The sequence below is a fragment of the Hemitrygon akajei genome, chromosome 2 (genome assembly GCF_048418815.1).
Source record: "Hemitrygon akajei chromosome 2, sHemAka1.3, whole genome shotgun sequence".
NCBI lineage: Eukaryota > Metazoa > Chordata > Chondrichthyes > Myliobatiformes > Dasyatidae > Hemitrygon > Hemitrygon akajei.
This window is the reverse complement of record NC_133125.1, coordinates 37,061,051-37,083,446: the sequence shown is the minus strand read 5'-3', so window position 1 is coordinate 37,083,446 and position 22,396 is coordinate 37,061,051. Positions and strand designations below refer to the sequence as shown.

The 22,396-nt window shown below is 39.3% G+C and overlaps 1 protein-coding gene across 3 annotated transcripts in view; it reads left to right on the top strand.

Annotated features, from left to right (window-relative positions):
- Positions 1-22,163, top strand: part of LOC140740827 (guanine nucleotide-binding protein G(q) subunit alpha-like) — a 204,873-nt gene extending 182,710 nt beyond the window's left edge. For all 3 annotated transcript variants that reach the window (XM_073070386.1, XM_073070368.1, XM_073070376.1), the window contains one exon: positions 18,823-22,163. In XM_073070386.1, coding sequence (XP_072926487.1) covers positions 18,823-19,013 — 191 coding nt within the window. In that variant the 3' untranslated portion in view covers positions 19,014-22,163. The remainder of the gene's footprint in view (positions 1-18,822) is intronic.
- The last annotated feature ends 233 nt before the right edge of the window (positions 22,164-22,396 follow it).

Below are 22,396 nucleotides of genomic sequence, written 5' to 3'. Positions count from 1 at the left end.
TCCTATCAATGTCTCTCTGCAATCTTCGACAATCCTCTACACTGTCTACAACACCACCAACCTTTGTGTCGTCTGCAAACTTGCCAACCCATCCTTCTACCTTCACATCCAGGTCGTTAATAAAAATCACGAAAAGTAGAGGTCCCAGAACAGATCCTTGTGGGACACCACTAGTCACAACCCTCCAATCTGAATGTACACCCTCCACCACGACCTCTGCCTTCTGCAGGCAAGCCAATTCTGAATCCACCTGGCCAAACTTCAAAGATGGTGATGAATTAACATGCAAGAAGGTGATTGAAAATTTGGCTGAGTGGTGTAATAATTACAACCTTTCACTCAATGTCAGTCAGACCAAGAAACTGATTGTAGACTTCAGGAGAGGGAAACCAGAAGTCCAAGAGCCAGTACTTACAGGTTGAGTCGGTGGTGAGGAATTCTATGTTAGCATTCATTTCAAGAGGTCTAGAATACGAGAGCAAGGATGTGTTGCTGAGGCTTTATAAGGCACTGGTGAGGCCTCTCCTTGAGTATTGTCAACAGTTTTGGGCTCCTCAACTTAGAAAAGATGTGTTGGCATTGGAGAGGATCCAGAGGAGGTTCACAAGGGTGATTCCAGGAATGAAAGGGTTATCGTACGAGGAACGTTTGATGCCTCTGGATCTGTACTCACTGGAATTCAGAAGGATGAGGGGGGGGATCTAATTCAAACCTTTTGAATGTTGAAAGGTCCAGACAGAGTACAATTGGAAAGGATGTTTCCCATGGTGGGAGAGTCTACGACAAGAGGGCACAGCCTCAGGATAGAGGGGTGCTCTTTCAAAACAGATATACAGAGAAATTTCTTTAGCCAAAAGGTGGTGAATTTGTGGAATTTGTTGCCACATGCAGCTCTGTAGGCCAGGTTGTTGGGTGTATTGAATACAGAGATTGATAGGTTCTTGATTGAACATGGCTTCAAAGGTTACTGGGAGAAGGCCGGGAACTGGGGTTGAGGAGATAGAAGAAAAGCATCAGCCATGATTGAATAGCGGAGCAAACTCAATGGGCCAGATGGCCTAATTCTGCTCCTGTGTCTTATGGTCTGTGGTTTTGTTCATTGGAGGATCAGACGTGGAGAGGGACAGTAACTTTAAATTCCTGGTTGTCATTATCTTAAAGGACCTGTTCTGGACCCATCATATAAATACAATCTGCGAAAAAAGCATGACAGTGCCTCTACTTCCTCAGGGGTCTGCAGAGATTCAGCATGTCTTCAAAAACCTTGGCAAACTTTTATAGATGTGTGGTGGGAAGTGTGCTGACTGGCTGCATTATGGCCTGGTAGGGGAACCGCAATGTCATTGAGTGGAAAATCCTACTACAAAAAGTAGGATTTGGCCCAGTTTATCACAGGTAAAGCCCTCCCAACCACTGAGCACACCTACATAAATGTTGCCGTAGAAAAGCAGCATCCATTATTAAAGATCCTCACCACCCAGGCCATGCTCTTTTCTCGCTGCTGCCATCTGGTGGAAGGTACAGGAGCTTCAGGATTTGCACACCAGGTTCAAGAACAGTTACTACCCATCAACCATCAAAAGGGGATAATACACTCATTTTACTTTTGGTGTCCCCACACTTTTTATTTATTTCTATTTATTGATATTTGCATTTGCACAATTTGTTGTCCATTGATTAAGTTACTGTTCTACAGATTTGCCCAGTATGCCCGCATATCTCGGGGTTGTATACGCCGATGTGTATGTACCATGATCAAAAATTTTAATTTGAACATAGATAGATTTCAATGAGATCCCCCTCGTTCTTTTAAACTCCAGCGAATACAGACCCAGAGCCATCAAAAGCTCCTCATACATTAATCATTTCATTTACAGAATCATTCTTGTGAACCTCCTTTGGATCCTCTCCAATGCCAGCAAATCCTTTCTTAGATAAGGGGACCATGACTGTTCAGAAATCTCCAAGTGTGGTCTGATAAGTGCCCTATAAAACCTCAGTATTACATCCTTGCTTTAAAATTCTGTTCTTTTTGAAATGACTACATTAGTGACTGCAGACCAATTGCCGTCACATCTCATGTGATGAAGGTGCTGGAGAGGCTGGTCCTGACTTACCTTGGAGTGCAGGTGAGATCTTCATTGGACCCTCTACAGTTTTCCTATCAACCTTGTGAAAGTGGATGATGCCATCATCTACCTGTTACAGGGAGCTCACTCCCACCTGGATGATGCTGGTGGCATTGTGAGAATCACAGTTTTTGATTTCTGTAGTGCCTTCAATACAATCCAGCCACTACTTATGAGTGAGAAGCTGCAAAGGATGGACATAGACAAATGCTAGTGCATTTGTAATCTCCTGGTTTACTGACTACCTGACAGATAGACCCCAGTTTGTACGTCTGGGCAGTTCTTTGTCTGAGCTAGTAGTGAGTGGCACTGGAGCCCAACAAGAGATTGTTCTGTCTCCGTTTCTGTTCACACTGTACACCTCAGACTTACAGTACAACTCGCAGTTTTGCCACTTGCAGAAGTTCTCTGATGACCCTGCGGTGGTTGGTTGTATCAGAGTTGGGCAGGAGTCGGAATACAGAGTTCTGGTGGACAAGTTTGTGGAGTGGTGTGGGAGGGATCCTGAATGTGGCGAAAACCAGGGAGATGGTGATTGATCTTAGGAGGAAGAAAACTGTGATGTGTCCTGTATACATTCTGGAAGAAGTAGTTGTGGTGGTGGAGGAGTACAAATACTTGGGTGTTCACCTCGACAACAAACTTGACTGGAAAAGCAACACCATGGCTGTTTAAAAGAAGGGGATGAGCAGACTCTATTTTCTAAGGAAGCTGAGATTCTTCAATGTGTGCAGCAGGATGTTAGAGATATTTTACCAGTCTGTTGTAGCGAGTGCAGTCTTCTTTGCGGCTTTATGTTGGGGAAGCAGCATTGGTGCTGGTGATGCAAAAAGTCAAAATAAACTCATCAAAAAGGCTGCAACCTGGACTCTATTGAGGTAATGGTGGAGAGGAGGTCACTGGTAATCCTCTCCATGACCCATTGAATAAGAAGTGGAGCACCTTTTCGGACAGACTTATTTAGCTCCGCTGGCACAAGGATCACTACAGAAAATTTTCCTACCAAATGCAATAAGCATATATAACTGCATATATAATAGCACACATCTCTGTGTGACAGGAGAATACAACAGTCTGTTTTATTATTTCGTGCATTATTATTGCACACTGGTACACTATTATTGTATATTATTATTTTGTATGATATTAGTTAAGTCGGCAAATTGCCAAGTGTGTTTTTAAATATTGCTGCTGTAAGGAAATAATTTCCCACTCTGTATCAGTAAATTGTTATTATTAATATTATTATGAATGTTTATATTACATTTGGCTTCCTTACCATTGATGCAGCCTATAAATTAATCTTTAGGAAACCTTGCATGAGGACTCCCAAGTCCCTTTCACCTCTGATTTCCAAATTTTCTCTCCTTTTAGAAAATAGTCTCTGCCTTTCTTCCTTCTACCAAAGTGACTGACCATACACTTCCCGACACTATATTTCATCTGTCATTTCTTTGTCCATTCTCCGAATCAGTCAGTCTTTCTGCAGACTTCCTGCTTCCTCAGCACTACCTATGCCTCCACCTATTCTCATATCATACATAAACATAGCCACAAACCATCAATTCCAACATCCAAATCATTGACAAATAACGTCAAAAGAATTGGTCCCAGCATGGACCTCTGTGAAACACCACTAGTCCACCTTTAAGCCCATTCTTTGCCTCCTGCCAGTCAGCCAATCTTCTATCCATGCTAGTGTCTTTCTTGAAATACTATGAGCTCTTCACCTTGTCAAAAGCCTTCTGAAAATCCAAGTAAACAACATCCACTGATTCTCCTTTGTCTATCCTGCCTGTTGCTTCCTCAGAGAATTCCAACAGGTTTGTAAGGAAACCATGATGACTTTAGCCTATTTTACCATGTGCCTCCAGGTACCCAGAAACCTCATCTTTAAACATGTGCCAACTACTGCTGGCCTATAATTTCCTTTCTTTTGTCTCCTTCCCTTTTTAAGGAGTGGAGTGACATTTGCAATTTTCCTGTCCTCCGGATCGATTCCAGAATCCAGTGATTCTTGAAAACTCTCTACTAATGCCTTCTCAGTCTCTTCAGCTACCTCTTTCAGAACGCTTGGTCGTAGTCCATGTGGTCCAGGTCCTTCAGTCCTTTCAGCTTCCCGAGCACCTTCTCCTTAGTAACAGCAGTTACCTTCACTTCTGCTCCCTGACTCACAATTTAAATCCAGGATCGTTGTCTGAAACTGTTGAAAGTCTTCATTGAGTGAGAAAATGTGCAATGTGCCTAAATGATAGGCAAGATGCTGATCACTGAGCCTGTATGGAGCTTTACTGGAACCCCATAGAATGGAAGAGTGGAAATGTGTTGGGGATTTAAAACATTAATTGATTGAAAGCCCTGAGTGATACTTGTAGCATAAATGGAAAATAAGAACCGGAACAGGAGTAGACCACCTCGCCATACGTTCTTATGTTCATAGCTGAGCTATACCTGGGCTCAAATTTTCTTCTGTGCCAGTTCCCCATAACCCTCAGTTCCCCAGTCTTTCAAAGTGTATCTGCTTCCACTTCAATTATTTCTGATGATCCACCCTCCAGAACCTCCTGGGGCACAGAATTGTAGAGATTCACTACCCTCCGCAAGGTAGAAATTCCTATGGATCCCAGTTTCCTTCTGGGTAAGCAGTTTCCAAAGCTGATGAGCCCCACCTGCCCAAAAAATAATATAGTAAAGAGATGTATAAATAGAAGGAAATTAGGATTGAGAGAGACTGAGGTAAAAGGTGACAAATTTTAAATAAGCACAAGAAAATCTACAGATGCTGGAAATCCAAAGCAGCACGCACAGAATGCTGGAAGGATTCAACAGATCAGGCAGCAACTGTGCAAATAAATAAACAGTTGATGTTTTGGGCTGAGACCCTTCAGGAAAATATTTTTATCAATATCCAGTATAAGAGGAATTCTGGAGTTCCTTTTTTCATCCCTGAGAAATTGTTTGGTGGTAATTATGAATTCATAGGTTATTATCAAGTCTGACACTTAGACACATTATTTCTACCTTTACTGATCTGGCCATTGATTAAATGGATCAACTTTACATCCTTACTGAGATAATTAGTGAGGTGCTGAATTCAATTCTTATATGTGCAAGTTACCCCAGACAACAGCTCCTTGATTTATAACGAGAGGGCTGGCAAATAAAAAAGAATGTTTTTTTGCTAAAGCTGTTACAAGGTGTGGGTTGGACCACAGTTTGGAGCACTATATGTTTCTAGACATGTTAGAGAAAGCCATTGGAGGTGGGCATTACTGATCAATAAATGTTTCCAGAGTTTTTAGGGTTACATTAAGGAGAGATAGTACTTAATAAAAGTACATAAAAGGGTGTGATTTGACTTCAGTTTAGAATTTACACTATGGCAAGTAGGAATTACATTGTTCCATATCTGGAGGAGTCTAAGCCATCATGAAATTAGAGAAAGATTATTTGGAAACGGTTAGGCATTGGAATTGGTTTATTATTGTCACATGTACTGAGCCTTAGAGGAAAAACTTTTACATGCTGTTCATGCAGATCACTTCTTTGCAACAGAGCATTGAGATAGTACAAGGGAAAATAATAACAGAATGCTGAATAAAGCGGTACACTTACAGAGTAAGTGCAGTGCAGACAGACAAGGCCAAAACAACAAGATTGTGAGGTTAAGAGTCCATCTTATTGTACTAACAAGCTGGATGAACTCAGCAAGTCGGGCAGCATCCGTTGAAATGAGCAGTCAATGTTTCGGGCTGAGACCCTTCGTCAGGACTGAAGGAGGAGGGGGCAGGGGCCCTATAAAGAAGGTGGTGGGAGGGTGGAAAACCAATCAGAAGAAAGATCAAGGGGTGGGGGAGTGGGGAAACAGGGAGGGGATAGGCAGGAGAGGTGAAGAAGGAATCTAAGGGGAAAGCACTATGGGCAGTAGAAGAAGGCAGAATCATGAGAGAGGTGATAGACAGCTAGAAGAGGAGGCAGAGTGAAAGTGGGATGGGGGAAGGGAGAGGGAGGGAATTACCGGAAGTTGGGGAATTCGATGTTCATACCAAGGGGCTGGAGACTACCCAGACAACTCAGTGTTGCTCCTCCAGCCTGAGTTTGGCCTCATCATGGCAGTAGAGGAGGTCATGTATGGACATATCCAAATGAGAATGTGAAGCAGAGTTGAAGTGGGTGGCAACCGGGAGATCCTGTCTGTTGTGTTGGACGGAGCGGAGGTGCTCGATGAAGCGGTCCCCCAATCTGCATCGGGTCTTAACGATGTAGAGGAGGCCACACCGGGAGCACCGGATGCAATAGATTACCCCAACAGACTGATAAGTGAAGTGTTGCCTCACCTGGAAGGACTGTTTGGGGATCTGAATGATGGTAAGAGAGGAGGTGTAGGGACAGGTGTAGCACTTGCGCTTGCAGGGATAAGTACCAGGTGGGAGATTTGTGGGGAGGAACGTGTGGACCAGGTAGTCATGGAGGGAACGATCCCTGCGAAAAGCAGAGAGGGGTAGAGAGGGAAAGATGTCCTTAGTGGTGGGGTCCTGTTGAAGGTGGCAGAAGTTGCGGAGGATAATATGCTGGATCCGGAGGCTGGTGGGGTGGTAGGTGAGGACTAGGGGAGCACGGTCCCTGTTGTGGTGGCGGGAGGATGGGGTGAGGGCCGAAGTGCGGGAAATGGAGGAGATGTGGGTAAGGGCATCGTTGATGACGGCAGAAGGGAAGCCACGGTTCTTAAAGAAAGAAGACATTTGGGATGTCCTGGAACAGAAAGCCTCATCCTGGGAACAGATGCGGTGGAGACGGAGGAACTGGGAATAGGGAATAGCATTTTTACATTTGGCAGGGTGTGAAGAGGTATAATCAAGGTAGTTATGGGAGTCAGTGGGTTTATAGAAGATGTCAGTGGACAGTCTATCTCCAGAGATGGAGACCGAGAGATCGAGAAAGGGGAGAGAAGTGTCCGAGATGGACCAAGTGAATTTGAGGGCTGGGTGAAAGTTAGAGGCAAAGTCGATGAAATTGACGAGCTCAACATGGGTGCAGGAAGCAGCACCAATGTAGTCATCAATGTAGCGAAGGAAAAGTTGGGGAGCAGTACCAGTATAGATTTGGAGCATAGACTGTTCCACATAACCCATGAAGAGGCAGGCATAGCTGGGGCCCAAGCGAGTGCCCATAGCTACACCCTTGGTCTGAAGAAAGTGGGAAGAGGCAAAGGAGAAGTTATTAAGTGTGAGTACCAGTTCCGCCAATCGGTGAAGTGTGGTGGTGTTGGGGAACTGGTGAGGTCTATTGTCAAGAAAGTAGCAGAGGGCTTTGAGGCCTTCTTGATGGGGAATTAAAGTGTATAAGGATTGGACATCCATGGTGAAAATGAAGCGGTCGGGACCGGGGAACTAGAAGTTATTGAAGAGGTGGAGGGCATGGGATGTATCCCTGATGTAGGTAGGGAGCGACTGAATTATGGGTGACAAAATGGAGTCCAGGTAGGCAGATACAAGTTCGGTGGGGCAGGAGCAGGCCGAAACTATGGGCCTACCAGGACAGTCAGGTTTATGAATCTTGGGGAGGAGGTCAAATCGAGCAGTGCGGGGAGTGGGAATTATGAGTTTTTTTAGCTGAGGATGGAAGATCTCCGGAGTTGATAAGGGCAGTGATGGTATGGGAGGCAATGGTTTGGTGTTTTTTGGTGGGGTCATGTTCCAAGGGTAAGTAAGAGGAGTTGTCAGAGAGCTGCCGTTTGGCCTCAGTGAGGTAGAAGTCCATCTGCCAGACTACTACAGCACCACCTTTGTCTGTGGGTTTGATGGTGAGGTTAGGATTAGTGCAGAGAGAGTGAAGGGCAGTGCATTCAGAGGGAGTGAGGTTGGAACAGGAGAGAGGAGTGGTGAAGTTGAGACGGTTGATGTCTCGGCGACAGTTGGAGATGAAAAGATTGAGTGCAGGTAAAAGGCCCGGTGGGGGTGTCCAGGAGGAGGAAGAGGGTTGAAGAAGGGATGATAGGGGGTGGTAGAGGTCTTTCTTTGGAAGGATGGACATTGTCACAGAAAGCAGTAAAAAGTCAATAAATTTATGCATGCATGAGATAAAAAAAAAAGCTGAGGATTAAAGAGCATAAAAACAGTTTATTGGAAATCCATGTTAATAGCAGAATGAGGTTAAAGGGCTGCTTTATTTACTTTATATGATATAATCCTTTTTTATAGATTCTGGTGGTTTATTCAGAAGCCACACAACAGACTGAATTAAATGTTTGCTCATATATCAGCCTACATAGCACCATGATGTCATGGATTTCAAGCATCGAAACAGTCAATTTAGCACATCATTTCCATGCTAGTGGAAAGCCTTTCTAACCTCCTTCCCACAGTGTTCTAGATGATCCCAGTTCATCTTAATTCAAGGTTTCTAAATCTTTTACTCTGTATGAATTCACCCCACACACACTCTCTCTCTCTCTCTCGATATTTGATCTCTCTTCTAAGCCTTGATCTCATTACTATGAGCCTTTTCTGATTATTGACCTTCTTACCAATGTAAATGAGTGCTCCCTATCCACTACCTTGCCCTCTAGTAATTTTAATCAAAAAATCTAATTCAGCCTTTATGTTACAGAAAGTCCCAAACTAATCATTCTTTCCTCATAATTATAATTCTCCTGGTTTACCATCAACATCATGAATCTTTGTGGTAATAGGAACAATGCATAAAAGACTAGCTGATGTTTTATACAGTTTGAATGCAACCATTCTGCTCTTGTTATTCTATGCCTCATTCAATTTTCTTTCCATCTTGTCCCTCTGTTCTGTTACTTTTTAGTCTGCATTTCAACAACCTTTGTTTTTCCTATCATCCCACCACGTTTTGCATTTTCTTTTTCTCCCTTTGAGCTTTCTGGATATTTGAGTGTTCTTATACCTGAAAATGATCTGAGGATGGCTTTGACAAATCAGAAGCTGATGTAGGTTAGTGAGCACAAAAGAAAGAGATGAAGGAGACCTATTTTCATTCAGGATTTTGACAGTAGGCTTTGTGTGAGATCCATTTTATGTACAGTGAAAAATGGAGCAACTGGCAAAAAGTGCACAGGAAAATTCTTGTCTATAGAATATAGAAACATGGTGAAAGGTTCCAGCAGTACTATACTGAGATGACGTTGGAGGTGACCGGTTTTTATGGACTTCAGTGTGCAGTTTCTATTATGAGAGGGACATTGGACCATAAATTCATGCAAGTGTCCTGATTGCAAATAATTCGGTTCATTTTGAGATGGTGGTCAGTAAATAAGATAGAATTAGTTAAGAGGAAATGAAGTTTGTGTTGGAAGGCCAAGGCAATGATTTTGATCTTAAAATATTGAAGACTATCAGATTGACTTGAATGGATCCAAGGGAAGGTAATTTAACTCAGTTTGACATTGCTGACTGGAATTTGCCTCACCATTTTCTCCCTTTTTATGCTAATTCATGTCTGTTGTTAGACCATAAGATATAGGAGCAGAAGTAGGTCATTCAGTCCATCGAATCTGTTCTGCCATTCAATCAGGGGCTGATCCAATTCTTAAAGTCATCCCTACTCCATTGCTTTCACCCCATACCCTTTGATGCCCTGGCTATTCAAGAACCTATCTATCTCTGCCTTAAATACACCCAATGACTTGGCCTCAACGGCCGCTCATGGCAACAAATTCCACAGGTTTACCACCCTCTGACTAAAGTAATTTCTCCGCATCTTAGTTCTAACATCTCAGCTTTTATGCGTTCTATCAGTTCAGTAAATATACATAAAATCAAACAATAATGAAAATAAAATTGCATTTATCTGTCAGATCTGTTGAATATATTCGATAAAACATTGTAACCATCTGTGTCGTATATAAATTGAAAAAATTGGATTAACGATAACCCAATTACTACTGGGTCTACTCTAAATTTTGAAATATAAAACTTGGTTTAATTTAAGACAATTTAGTAGGAATAACACGCCAATAAGATAATAAGCACAAATATATGCTCTTATAATTTCCATGCAATGCATGAAAGTGGTTTGTGCAGTAAGGTTGACGGATCAAGTCTGCTGCTATAAAATGGAAAACAAATTAGAAAATGGCATCCTGCAGGTGGCAGTAACACGTTGAAAAAGTGACCATGTGCAAATAATTTAAAACAGAAGAAACTAAGAAAATGTGCATAAACTTCCAGCTGTTTAATTAATTAGAAGCAATAGAAGATAATGAATAACACTTCAGTGGAGCATGTACAGCATTATTGATTAAGAAGTTAAACCAAGATCTTTTCAGACTGGTCATAATTGAAGGATCATAGATAAAAACTTGACAGGCATTCCTTCATCACTAGACATGAGTTAATTAACTGTTGATTGAATTATTATGAGACATTGTTATTAAATAGTTGTTTAGTGTAAGCATGTTATTAATGTGAGTCATTATCAAAAATGTTCATGAAATTAATGAATCCTAAAGATTCTGCTTTGACAGAAAAATTCCTGGTGAGGTTGTACAAATTTTGGAACATTCACCTCCTCAAAGCAGATCTGAAGTTGTGGATAAAAACAACAAAAAAATCTGTATATGGGTGAAATCTGTATATAACAGTTCAAAGAAAATCTAAAATTAAATGAAATTATTGTGGCATGGCTATCACATTCCTTACATTCTCCTTATTTAGGGTCCATTTTGTTATTACTGAGAATGTAAACTTTACTATCAAATGGATAGTAATTGTGTGTTGGTTAATTGTTTTGCCAACCACCAAATCTTCAAATGGCCCACTGGCAATTATTCATTTAACTGATGGCACTTAACAATTTTTATTGAAAGACAGGAAAATGGGAAGGGAACATTATGTAAGTTCTGAAGGAATTCAATTAATTCAGCAAGGGCCTCTCTTGTGATACTGAGCTTGCCGTCGAATCAGGGATTCACTGGGATCTCCTGGTTGTCAAGTTAGTGGATAGTCTCTTCTACAAGGAATCCAGGTTGCACTACCATGTGTCAGCACACCTGGATTACTGAATGCAGTAGGCACATTAATGTTGCTAATCTGAAATATAAGATTACAGCTGCAGATATTCTTGATATTTGTACCTGATTCTCTTTTGCTTAACAAACATCACTCATTTCAGGTAGTTTTTTGAAACTGGTTTGAATTAAAATTGACCCATTCCCCCAGACAAGGGAAGTTCAGTGGAAATCTTCATTGACTTAATGTTAAGAACGCACAATCTCAATGCAACATGCCTTATAGAATTTCTACCTTGTTTTGTGATGGCAGAAAGAGACCGTGTACCAGGTTGATAATTTGTTTTTGAAATGTCCCTTTTCTTTCAAATTTTTAGACAGCTTCCACGGAGCTATTGTAGAGAAAGTGAATTAGTGGAGATGCAGTCTTGGTTTGCTAAGCTATTTCCTCAGTTGATGTGATAAACAGATCAATACTAATTGGACAGTGTTGGACATCCTTCACGATTGTAACTGTTCTTTCTGCTTTTTTTAACTGGCTGCACTGTTGGGCAAATTAAAATTTGAACCCAATCTTCACACGTGGTTTTCCTGACTACGATCATGGATTAACAAACTCATTTGCAAAGTAGTTGGTGTGGTTTGCTCTTATCCGGACTATTCATTCTTTTAACAGATTGCATCCTTTTTTTATCGTAGGACTGCTTGTCTTTGTTGATTTAAAAATAATTGGTTCCATTGCTCATATACTGCAAGTTGCTTGTATATTTCACGCATCACTCTTTGTCCTTGCTCATCTGAAGCAAATGATTAACTTCTGTAGTTCTCAGAAAGTAATCTTGGATTCTACTGTTAGAACAAATTTTATTTCACATTTTTTGTCAATTTATTAGCCAATTTAACAAAGTGTGCTAAGTCAAATCTAATGTTGAAATGTAAAACAATCAGGGGTTTATCTTGTGCCGCACTATAATTTGAATATCACTGATGATGTGTCCAGAGGCATCAGTAGATGTATGCACACAGCAGTTCATTGTAATTTTTAACTATTTCTGATGTACTGTTATCCTGTTCACTATAATCTGATACTTAGAAGCTCTAATGACAAAGTATAGCAATATATTATATGATTACTGTACATGAGACTTTTCGCATTTTTCTCTACAGTGCCAGTAAGTTTCAAGACTATCCCCACAAAATACATTGTCCTAAACCTACTACCCAATTCTACTGATGATTTCCTGGCAGTGATTTGCCATTACACTCTACATGGGTCAAAAAAATATACAGTATATTGAGCTAGAATAAGGTAAAACAACAACAATGCAAGTAAATGATAAAGTGCAAGATCATAACAAGGTATATTGTGAGGCTAAGTGCCCATCTTATAAGAAGCCTGTTCAAGAATCTGATACCAGTGGGATAGAAACTGTCCTTGATTCTGGTGGTGTGCCCTACAGGCTACAGGCATTTATATCTTATGCACAATGAGGAGAGGCAGAGAAGAGAGAATGTCCAGGGTGGGTGGGGTCTTTGATTATGCTGGCTGATTTACTAAAGCAGCGCGAAGTACAGACAGAGTCTGTAGACAGGAGGCTGTTCCCGTGATGCGCTGAGCATGTGTCCATAACCCTCTGTAGTTTTTTGCAATTACATGCAGAGCAGATATCACACAAATGTTATGCATCTGTGCTTTCTGTGGTGTCCCCATAAAAATTGGTAAGAGTTGCAGTATTTTAGATTATATATTATACTATTATAGTATATTAATGTGCTATAATTTATTTTATATACTACAGTATATACTATAAAATAATATTAATAAGTAATATTATAAGATTAAGAATTACCATAGTAATTTCTTTCTCCTCCCCCTCTTCTTTTCCATTCCCCATTCTGGCATCCCTCTTATTCCTTCTTCTCTTTTCATCTACTTATCACATCCCTCTGGTGCCCCTCCTCCTTCTGTTTCTCCCATTGTCCACTCTCCTCTCCTATCAGATTCCCTCTTTTTTAGCCCTTTACCTTTTCAAAGTAGCTCGTCACAGCTTCCCTCTTCTTCTCCTCCCCCCCCCCCACCCGTCTATATTTCCCTCGTCTAGGTTCACCTATCACTTTCCAGCTTATACTCCTTCCCCTCCTCTCACCTTCTCATTCTGACTTCTTTCCTTTCCAGTCTTAGTGAAGGGTCTCAGCCCAAAACATTGACTCTTCACTTCTTTCTATAGATGCTGCCTGCCTCCAGCATTTTGTATGTGTTACTCTGAATTTCCAGAGTCTGCAGAATTTATTGTGTTTATAACTGAGAATCTGTGGGTTTCTAAAAGATCTCAGTAGCTAGTCACTCTCCAGAGATGGATACAAAGAGATCAAGAAAGCGGAAAGAGGTGTCAGAGGTGGACGAAGTAAAATTGAGGAAGGGTAAAAGTTGATGAAATCAAGCTCAGCATGTGCAGTAGAGAAAAATGTGAGGAGCATTTCCAGTGTGGGTTTGGAATATGGACAGTTCCTTGTAGCTGATAAAAAGACAGGCATATAGCCCTCCCCATCAGTGAGCACATCTATACAGAGTACTGTTGCTGGAAAGCAGCATCCACCATCAAGGACCCCCACCATCCAGGCCATGCTCTCTTCTTACTGTTGCCATTGGGAAGAGGGTGCTGGAGCCTCAGGACCCACACCACCAGGTTCAGGAACAATTATTACCCCTCAATCATCAAGGCTTTTGAACCAGAGGGAATAACTTTACTGAACTTCACTCAGCCATCACTGAACTGTTCCCGCTAAACTGGCCTCACTTTCAAGGACTCTTCATCTCATGTTCTCAATATTTATTGCTTATTTATTATTATTATTATTATTATTATTATTATTATTATTATTTTCTTTTTAGATCTGCAGTTTGTTTTTTTTGTACATTAGTTGTTCTCTGCCTGTTGGTTGTAGTCTTGCATTGGTTCTATTGTGTTTCTTGTATTTGCTGTAGCTGCCTGCAAGAAAATGAATCTCATAGTTTTATGTGTTGACGTGTGGTGACTTCGACAATAAATTTACTTTGAACTTTGCAGTCACAGTAATTCCAGTTTTTACCTTAATATGGTCAGCAAACAACTGTTTGGGATTAGAGCTGGCTCTTTTAATCAGTGAGTTTGCAGGGACTTGAATGTTAAACACAATTCAAGAGATTACTTTTGCTTCTGAAACTAATATTACTTCCCTGACTGTGGCATGGACTTAAAAGTTAGGTTGGTCATGACATTGTTTACTTATATCTGTGACACAGGAAATCTAGAATTATTACTAGAACCACTTTGTCTTCTCAGATTGTGATGGTCAGTCAATCAGTGTTTAAGAAAGGCTGAAATATTTATTTATTTATTTACAAGTTCCTGTTTTACATACAAAACTTCATATTTAACTTTCAAAATGTTTTGAATATTTAAGGTAAAATTAGTCCTTGTTGGCTTATCTCATTATCCCAAATTGCCTTGATTGTAAAGTAAAAATATCACTACACAGATGATTCAAGGCAAATCATCAGGTCTGCAACACTGGCGTCAGCCTTCCTTTGCCCAGAGTTAACAGTCCACTTGCCCTTGGGATATACTCTTTCCCTTATTGTGCCCTGGATACATTTAATGTACTGGAATTAAGCAAAGGAGCTGGCTCAGCACAAGCAGACAGCTTCAGTTGCAACATCTATTGAATCCCCATCTGCTGGTTCATTGCCTGTTTAATGTTGCTGTGATAGAATATCTTTGATAATCCCAAGCAACCAAAATCATTTGAAACCATTTTAGAAACATAGAAACAAAGAAAACCTACAGCACAATACAGGCCCTTCAGCCCACAAAGCTCTGCCAAGCATGTCCCTACCTTAGAAATTATTTGGGGTTACCCATAGCCCTTTATTTTTCTGAGCTCCATGTACTTATCCAGGAGTCTCTTAAAAGGCCCTATTGTATCTGCCTCCCCTACCATCACCGGCAGCTCATTCTACGCACTCACCATTCTCTGTGTTTAAAAAAAAACTTACCCCATGACATCTCCTCTGCACCTACTTCCAAACACCTTAAAACTGTGTCTCTTGAGCTAGCCATTTCAGTCAGCCCTGGGGAAAAAGTCTCTGACTATCCACACAATCATCTTGTACATCTCTATCAGGTCACTTCTCATTTTCCGTCGCTCCAAGGACAAAAATCTGAGTTTACTCAACCTTTTCTCATCAGGCATGCTCCCCAATCCAGGCAGTATCCTTGTAAATCTCCTCTGCACCCTTTCTATGGTTTCCACATCCTTCCTCTATTGAGGTGACCAGAACAGAGCACAGTACTCCCAAGTGGGGTCTGACCAGGGTCCTATATAGCTGCAACATTACCTCTCGTCTCTTAAACTCAGTCCCATGATTGATGAAGGCCAATGCACCGTTTGCTTTCTTAACCACAGAGTCAACCTGTGCAGCAGCTTTGAGTGTCCTATGGACTCAGACCCCAAGATCCCTCTGATCCTCCACACTGCCAAGAGTCTTACCATTAATACTATATTCTGCCATTATATTTGAGCTACCAAAATGAACCACCTCACATTTATCTGGGTTGAACTCCATCTGCCACTTCTCAGCACAGTTTTGAATCCTGTCAATGTCCTGCTGTGACCTCTGACAGTCATCCACACTATCTACAACACCCCCAACCTTTGAGTCATCAGCAAATTTACTAACCCATCCCTCCACTTCCTCATCCAGGTCATTTATAAAAATCACAACGAGTAGGGGTCCCAGAACAGATCCTCCATGCAGAATATGACCCGTCTACAACCACACTGTGCCTTCTGTGGGCAAGACAGTTCTGGATCCGCAAAGGATTATACCTTTGGACCCCATGCCTCCTTACTTTCTCAGTAAGTCTTGCATGGGGTACCTTATCAAATGTCTTGCTGAAATCCATATACATTACATCTACTGCTCTACCTTCATCGATATGTTTAGTACTGCTCTACCTTCATCAATATGTTTAGTACTGCTCTACCTTCATCAATGTGTTTAGTAGCATTGATAAATAGGATTTGGTGATTCTTATCCCATGTGTACTAAAGAGGAAGGCTTGACCTCTGCTGTATCTTAGACCTTCGCTTGGAGTCTGGTGACAACAGCAGATATTCCCAGAACATTCAAATCAAAGGCATACAGACTCTACCCTAGATTGTCTCCAGTTATCATCTTCTAATGTTTAATTTACCTATTTTGTTAGCCTCAAATTTCCAAGAACAAATCTGAATGGGACTTTCAAATAGCAGCCAGCTGTTACCTTCTAAGGATAATATTTTTCTTGCTGCAACAGATGCCCAGAAATTTTTTTTTTAAAGTTGTTTTGGAACTCATAAAATTCCTGTCAGACAGAAGCCTTCATGTGATAAATGCAAAGTTGTTTTGATACAACTAAGGTTAATTGGTAAAAAGCTGTGCTTTTAAGTGCTCATGAGAGTATAATAGCTGGTTATTTTGGGTTTTTTTCAAAGCCTAAATAGGATCTTGTACAGCAGAAAATGTATTGGCTTAAAACTTCTTTGCAGTACTGTATTCAGATATTTGTAGCACAACCATTTATTGGTGTTAAATTGCTGCCATTTTAAAAAATCATACTATTTAAACAAGTTACTATAGGGTTCTAGAGCAGAGAGGCCCTTCAGTCCACCATACTAGCTATCAAACACCTCTCTATACTAATACTGTAACCAGCTATGCCATGGCATTTCAAGTGTTAGGCTAAATAATTAAATTTTACATGAGTCCTGATTTCCACCATCCCCTCTGGCAATAATTTCCAGATTTCAAATGCCCACTGGCTGAATAAAAACCTTCCTCAAAACCCTTGTCCCATACCTTAAACCTGCCCTCTCTGCCCTCTGTACTGCAAGGAAAACAAATCCTAGCTCATCCGGTTTCTCCTAATAATTGAAATGCTTCACCTCGGGCAGCACACTTTTGAATCTCCTCTGTACTCTTTTCAGTGCATTCACATCCTTGAAATAATTGTATTTTGCTTTATTTTAATAGCTTATTAGCTAATAAATAATGACCATTTTTGTTTCAACAGTAAGCAGAGCAAGTCATAAACTAAGGATATAAAAGGCTAATTTAGTAATACAGGCAATACTCATGTTAGAGAAAATCATGATATGGAGCATTTTCTGGAGATGCAATCAACCTCCCCCACCCCATCCTGTAACATGCAGAGGGGGTCAACTGTACTGTAATGAAGGCACCCATCCAGTTTGATCATCTGCACATATGTGATCTAATTTTGTCACCTTTCCCTGAAAGTATTCAAGCATAAAAACATTAGGTGCTGGCACAGGACATAGGGACTTGTGATGTAAATACTGGGTTGCCACAGATGATTTGTAGCATCATCTTTAAATTTATATGGTTTGATTTGTCCTATTCACTCACAGTATCAAAGAAAGCCTGTGTTTATATCTTGTGGTTCAAGTAGCTGTCAGAATATTCCAAAAAACTTTAGAGCCAATTAATTACTTTATTTTGAAGTCTGGGCACGTTGTTTTCTAGAAACACAGTAGGCAATTTGTACATATTAGGCATCCACAAACAGAGATAATTAGAAATATTCTGGATGATGCATGAAAATATTGTCTTTGATCTATCCTTTTTATTTTTGAACTTCCTAACTTCTCAAAAATAGTCCACAGACTGTTTCAAATTCTCTAATACAACTTTCCTTTTAAATTTTTGCTTTTTTTGAGAATGTGCTTTTGTACACATGCACACAAAAACACACTCACAAACACAAACAAGTGTGCGCGTGCACAGACAACCAGTTGTTGATTATAATTGTAATAATCAGTGAAAATAATCATTTCATTTTAAATCCGCAATGACTTTGAAGAATGCTTGTGAAATAAAGAGCTCCAATGCTCATTTTTTTGCACAACTAAAACATCCCATCCCTGATTGTGGTCTTTAAATTGTTTTTGTATCCCTTCTATAGAGCTATGAAAATTTTAGATTTGATTGAGGATGGCAAAAGAATTGAGGTATGGAGAACAGAAAGAAAAAAGAGAATGCCGGAACTACTCAGGAGGTCAGGTGCTCTCATGGAGGAGCGAAACAGAGTTATGGTTTTTCAATGCATAAGCTTTCACCAGAACTTTGAACAAACCCTGCTAGGTTCTTTGTTTGGTATGGTGGGATGTGTAGTAACCAAGGAGCAGTACACCAAATGTTAGTTTAAACCTGGGTTTCCCAACCTGGCATCCATGGACCCTTGCTTAATGGCCCATGGCACTGAAGAAAAAGTTTGGAACCCCTGTTTTAAACCATAGAGTGCCACCTCTGACTATGCAGCACTTCCACAATACTGCACTGGAATCTCATCCTAAACCAAATGCTCTTTTCACCATGAATATTTTCAAAATGAATATTAACACCACGCAGAGCCTTTTTAATGGGTTGTTTTATGACTTATTGAGTAGTTTATTTATTTATGGAGAAATCTAATGAGTTTCTTTCAAATCAGTTAAATCATCAGTCACTTTGGAAATATAAACTGCATGCATAGCTTCTATGGTTGTTGCAAATTTATGAATCTATCTGGTTATTCCACTTTCTTGTATCATCTCTATGTGATGACTTTTAATAAGGTTATTTAAGAAACATTTAATTATATAACCATGTCTGCTTTCCAATTATCTCATTAATAGGACCACAGCGAGATGCACAAGCAGCAAGAGAGTTTATTCTGAAGATGTTTGTGGACCTGAATCCTGATAGTGACAAAATTATCTACTCTCACTTCACATGTGCCACGGATACAGAGAATATACGGTTTGTCTTTGCTGCTGTCAAGGACACTATCCTACAATTAAATCTGAAGGAATATAACCTGGTCTAGTATATTAACTGACCTAACAATAAATAAGAGTAACTGTATTATCTGTGAAAATGATTTGCATAATTCTAATTTATTGCTATCCTGGACTCTGTACTTCCACAGAGTCTTAGTAAATATTATGATTTTATTTAACAAAAATGGGCAAAGATGCTGACACACGTTTGTGGCACCTGTCTACTTTTTAGGCAAAACTTTGAGAGTTCATGCAAAATTTTCAATTTTCACTGTAAATTCCCATTTTTGCACTCAAAGGGTTGGGTTTTTTGCTTTTATAAGCACATCCCTTCCCCTCCTCCTACTCCCCAAAGAATATTTGAGGTACAGTGTCCTTTTTATGAGGTGTTCCTCTTGACACTCTGTGGTACACAGATACTGTGGTAATGTTTGATGGAAATCAAGCTGTCAATGATAATAATTGTTTTTCTGATGGGCAAGAATAATTGGTCATGTGAATTTAAAATTGCATATATATTTAAAGATAAAGTTTCATACTAAACAATTTATCTTCACTTTAAGTTATAAAGATGGGAGATCATTAAGCAATAGTTGATTGCCATCATGACTCAACTTTAAATGTTACCACACTGTTTCCAACAAAACGTGGATAGATATAGGTAAGAATACAATATTGAGAATGTTATGTACTTGTAAAACAATATATGGGGTTTGAATTCTATTTATTATTGCCACTCTATGACTATTACTAAACTTGTTTTATGGAAAGATGCCAACAAAATGTCATATACACTATATTTGCTGATTTTTGCAATATCAACATAGGTCTTCTTCCTTAGGACTGTATCTGGAGACATCATTGACATCCATACTTTGCTCCAGTGTAACTTTTTGGCTTTTAATAAGGAACGTTTTAATATTGCCACTCTGTCTTATTTGCTTTGCTAATTTAGAATTTTAATAGATAAAAATTGCTTTCCTCAAGAAGCCAAAAATAATGTGGTGTGAAACACTTGAGTAGAAGATGAATAGCAAGCAAATAACATTGCAGTGTTGGCACTTCGGATCTCCTAAAAACAATTTGTTTGACATGCCAAAATAAATGAGAAAAAACTGGTGCTTTTTCACATTGTATAATATTTGCCATTACCTGTGTACTATTCTTTAACATAAGCTGCTTAGTGTCCATGACCAATTTTGTATCTAACTTTTTTACACATATGTTAAAAGGTACTGTAATCATGTTTTGATAAAAATCTTGTAAGATCCTTAATTTTAAAACAAAATGGTTTCATTTGCCATAACTTGCTGGAAAATGAACCTGTATTATTACTTTTGTCCAACTATAGACAAATTTAAAATTCTGAGACCTGGGCTGTAAACAAAAGCAGATGAATGTTTGAAGAAGACAGGTTTGAATGAAAGTCCGGTGTTCTTTTAGCTTGTTAGTTTTAAGGTTTTTCTGTCTTTGAGGTTATAGCTCAAAAACTTCAAAGAAGTCAAGGTCAGTTAATTTTAAAGTTTCTGCACTGGCCATTGTCAAAGGTGGAACGCCTTTATGCATGGGTTTATGCTTCAACACAGTTTTTTTTTGTTATGGAGTACCAAAGTTAATGGTTAGTGATTGTCTCCCTTCACTTCTGCTCTTTCACCTAACATGTATTAATGAACCAATGGACAAAATTCCTATAATTTGTACAAAAAAACCTGGCTGTAGGTTTAATGTAATTATGTAATTGTAATCATTGTGTGTGTGTGTGTGTGTGTGTGTGTGTGTGTGTGTGTGTGTGTGCGCGTGCGCGTGTGTGTATGCGTGTGCATGCACACGCATGTGTGTGATGTACACATATTGGCTTTGTGATAATTTTGGCAGATTGAATGTGCTGCATTGATATGTTTCTATGTAATTGTATTGTAAGTCATATAGCTAATTCACATTTTTGAATAACATTATTTACTTTTTTAAGAAGTGAATGTAAATTTTTGCCAGTTTCTTTCTCAGCTACGGATTTGAAATGTCATTTTGGAAGTAAAGATAATAACCATACAGTCTGGTCTGATTAATATACATCACAACAAGTTTCTAATCATATAATTCCTTTTGTCAAAGTCTATCTTTTTCCAGAAAGATTAACCAAATGTCTTACCATGAAGTGGACAATAACTAGCTGCATTTCTTCTCATCTTCATGTGTGAAAGAAAATAATGTGCTTCGAAGAAATCCTTTGAAATTACAAAATCTTTTAAAAATAAAAGTGTATTCTAGGCAATATCATTTGCTGATCCATGTATCCTAGTGCTTTTGATAGGATTGGTCACAGTTTATATTGTAGTACATCCAAAATTTGTTTTTCATGCCTCATGAAATTGGCGTTAAGAACTTTGTGCGTCAAAACCGAAGTCTGAGAGAGAAGATGACCTTTTGACTTTGCTGAAGTATATGTGCTGTATTGGGTGTTACAATTTGAAAGTTAAATGACAGCTCTTAATCTACTGGTCATGTACCAGAGGGACCAATGCAGTGTTGCTCATTCCTATGAAAGGATCAAGACATTTTCTATCATCAATTTGAAGTAGAACTAATTATCATTTACGAGTTCATGCCATTAATTGCGAAATGAATAAATGGAGTTAGGTACGCTGTGTATAAAACAATGAAGATGGCCAGCTGCATGGTTTACTGTTGAAACACTCTCAATTTTTTTTATTTGAGCAAAATGTAAAACATTGTGCACACATTTGGCATACCAATAACCTTCATTTACTTCGTTTCACTTTGCTCTGTCAATTGGTCTTTCTGGAATTTCAACATATTGGCACTTCGAGAGGAAATAATGGATGTCTGTGAGAATTTAAAAATTTCAGTTAAAATACAGTATTATCGTGGTTGGGCATTCAGTTTGCTAATAACATGTACAGTTGATGAAATCTAAATTGCACAGGATAGTGAAATATAGTATGTATCATCATTTGTTACAGTGCCAATCTGGTGAAAACTCTGGTGAGACATTAATTTATGCTAGATAATCGTAACCTGCAATATTTAAAAGCATATTTGCTCTTTTAGAATTGTCATTTAAATGCATGCATTGTCATTGTTTGGGGAAGGAAAGCAGCTTTTGGAAAAATCTACTGTTGTATATTCATATCCCAAATGATCTTGCTGGTTACAAATATAGTATTTTTTGGCCATAATTTTGTATTGGTTTCATTTGATGCCTCCTGATGGTAATTTTCTTCTATCCTTTTTTATGATGCTGACCCTAGAATATTTTTTATTCCAATAATTTTAGACTGCACAAACAAATCCAGTATAATTGTTTTCTGGCAGTTGACTTTCTTGGGAGGAAATTTCAACAGTACCAATGTAGTTGCACAAAAACTTTCATGTCCCTTGTCATTGATTGTATGTTCAATAAAATAGATAC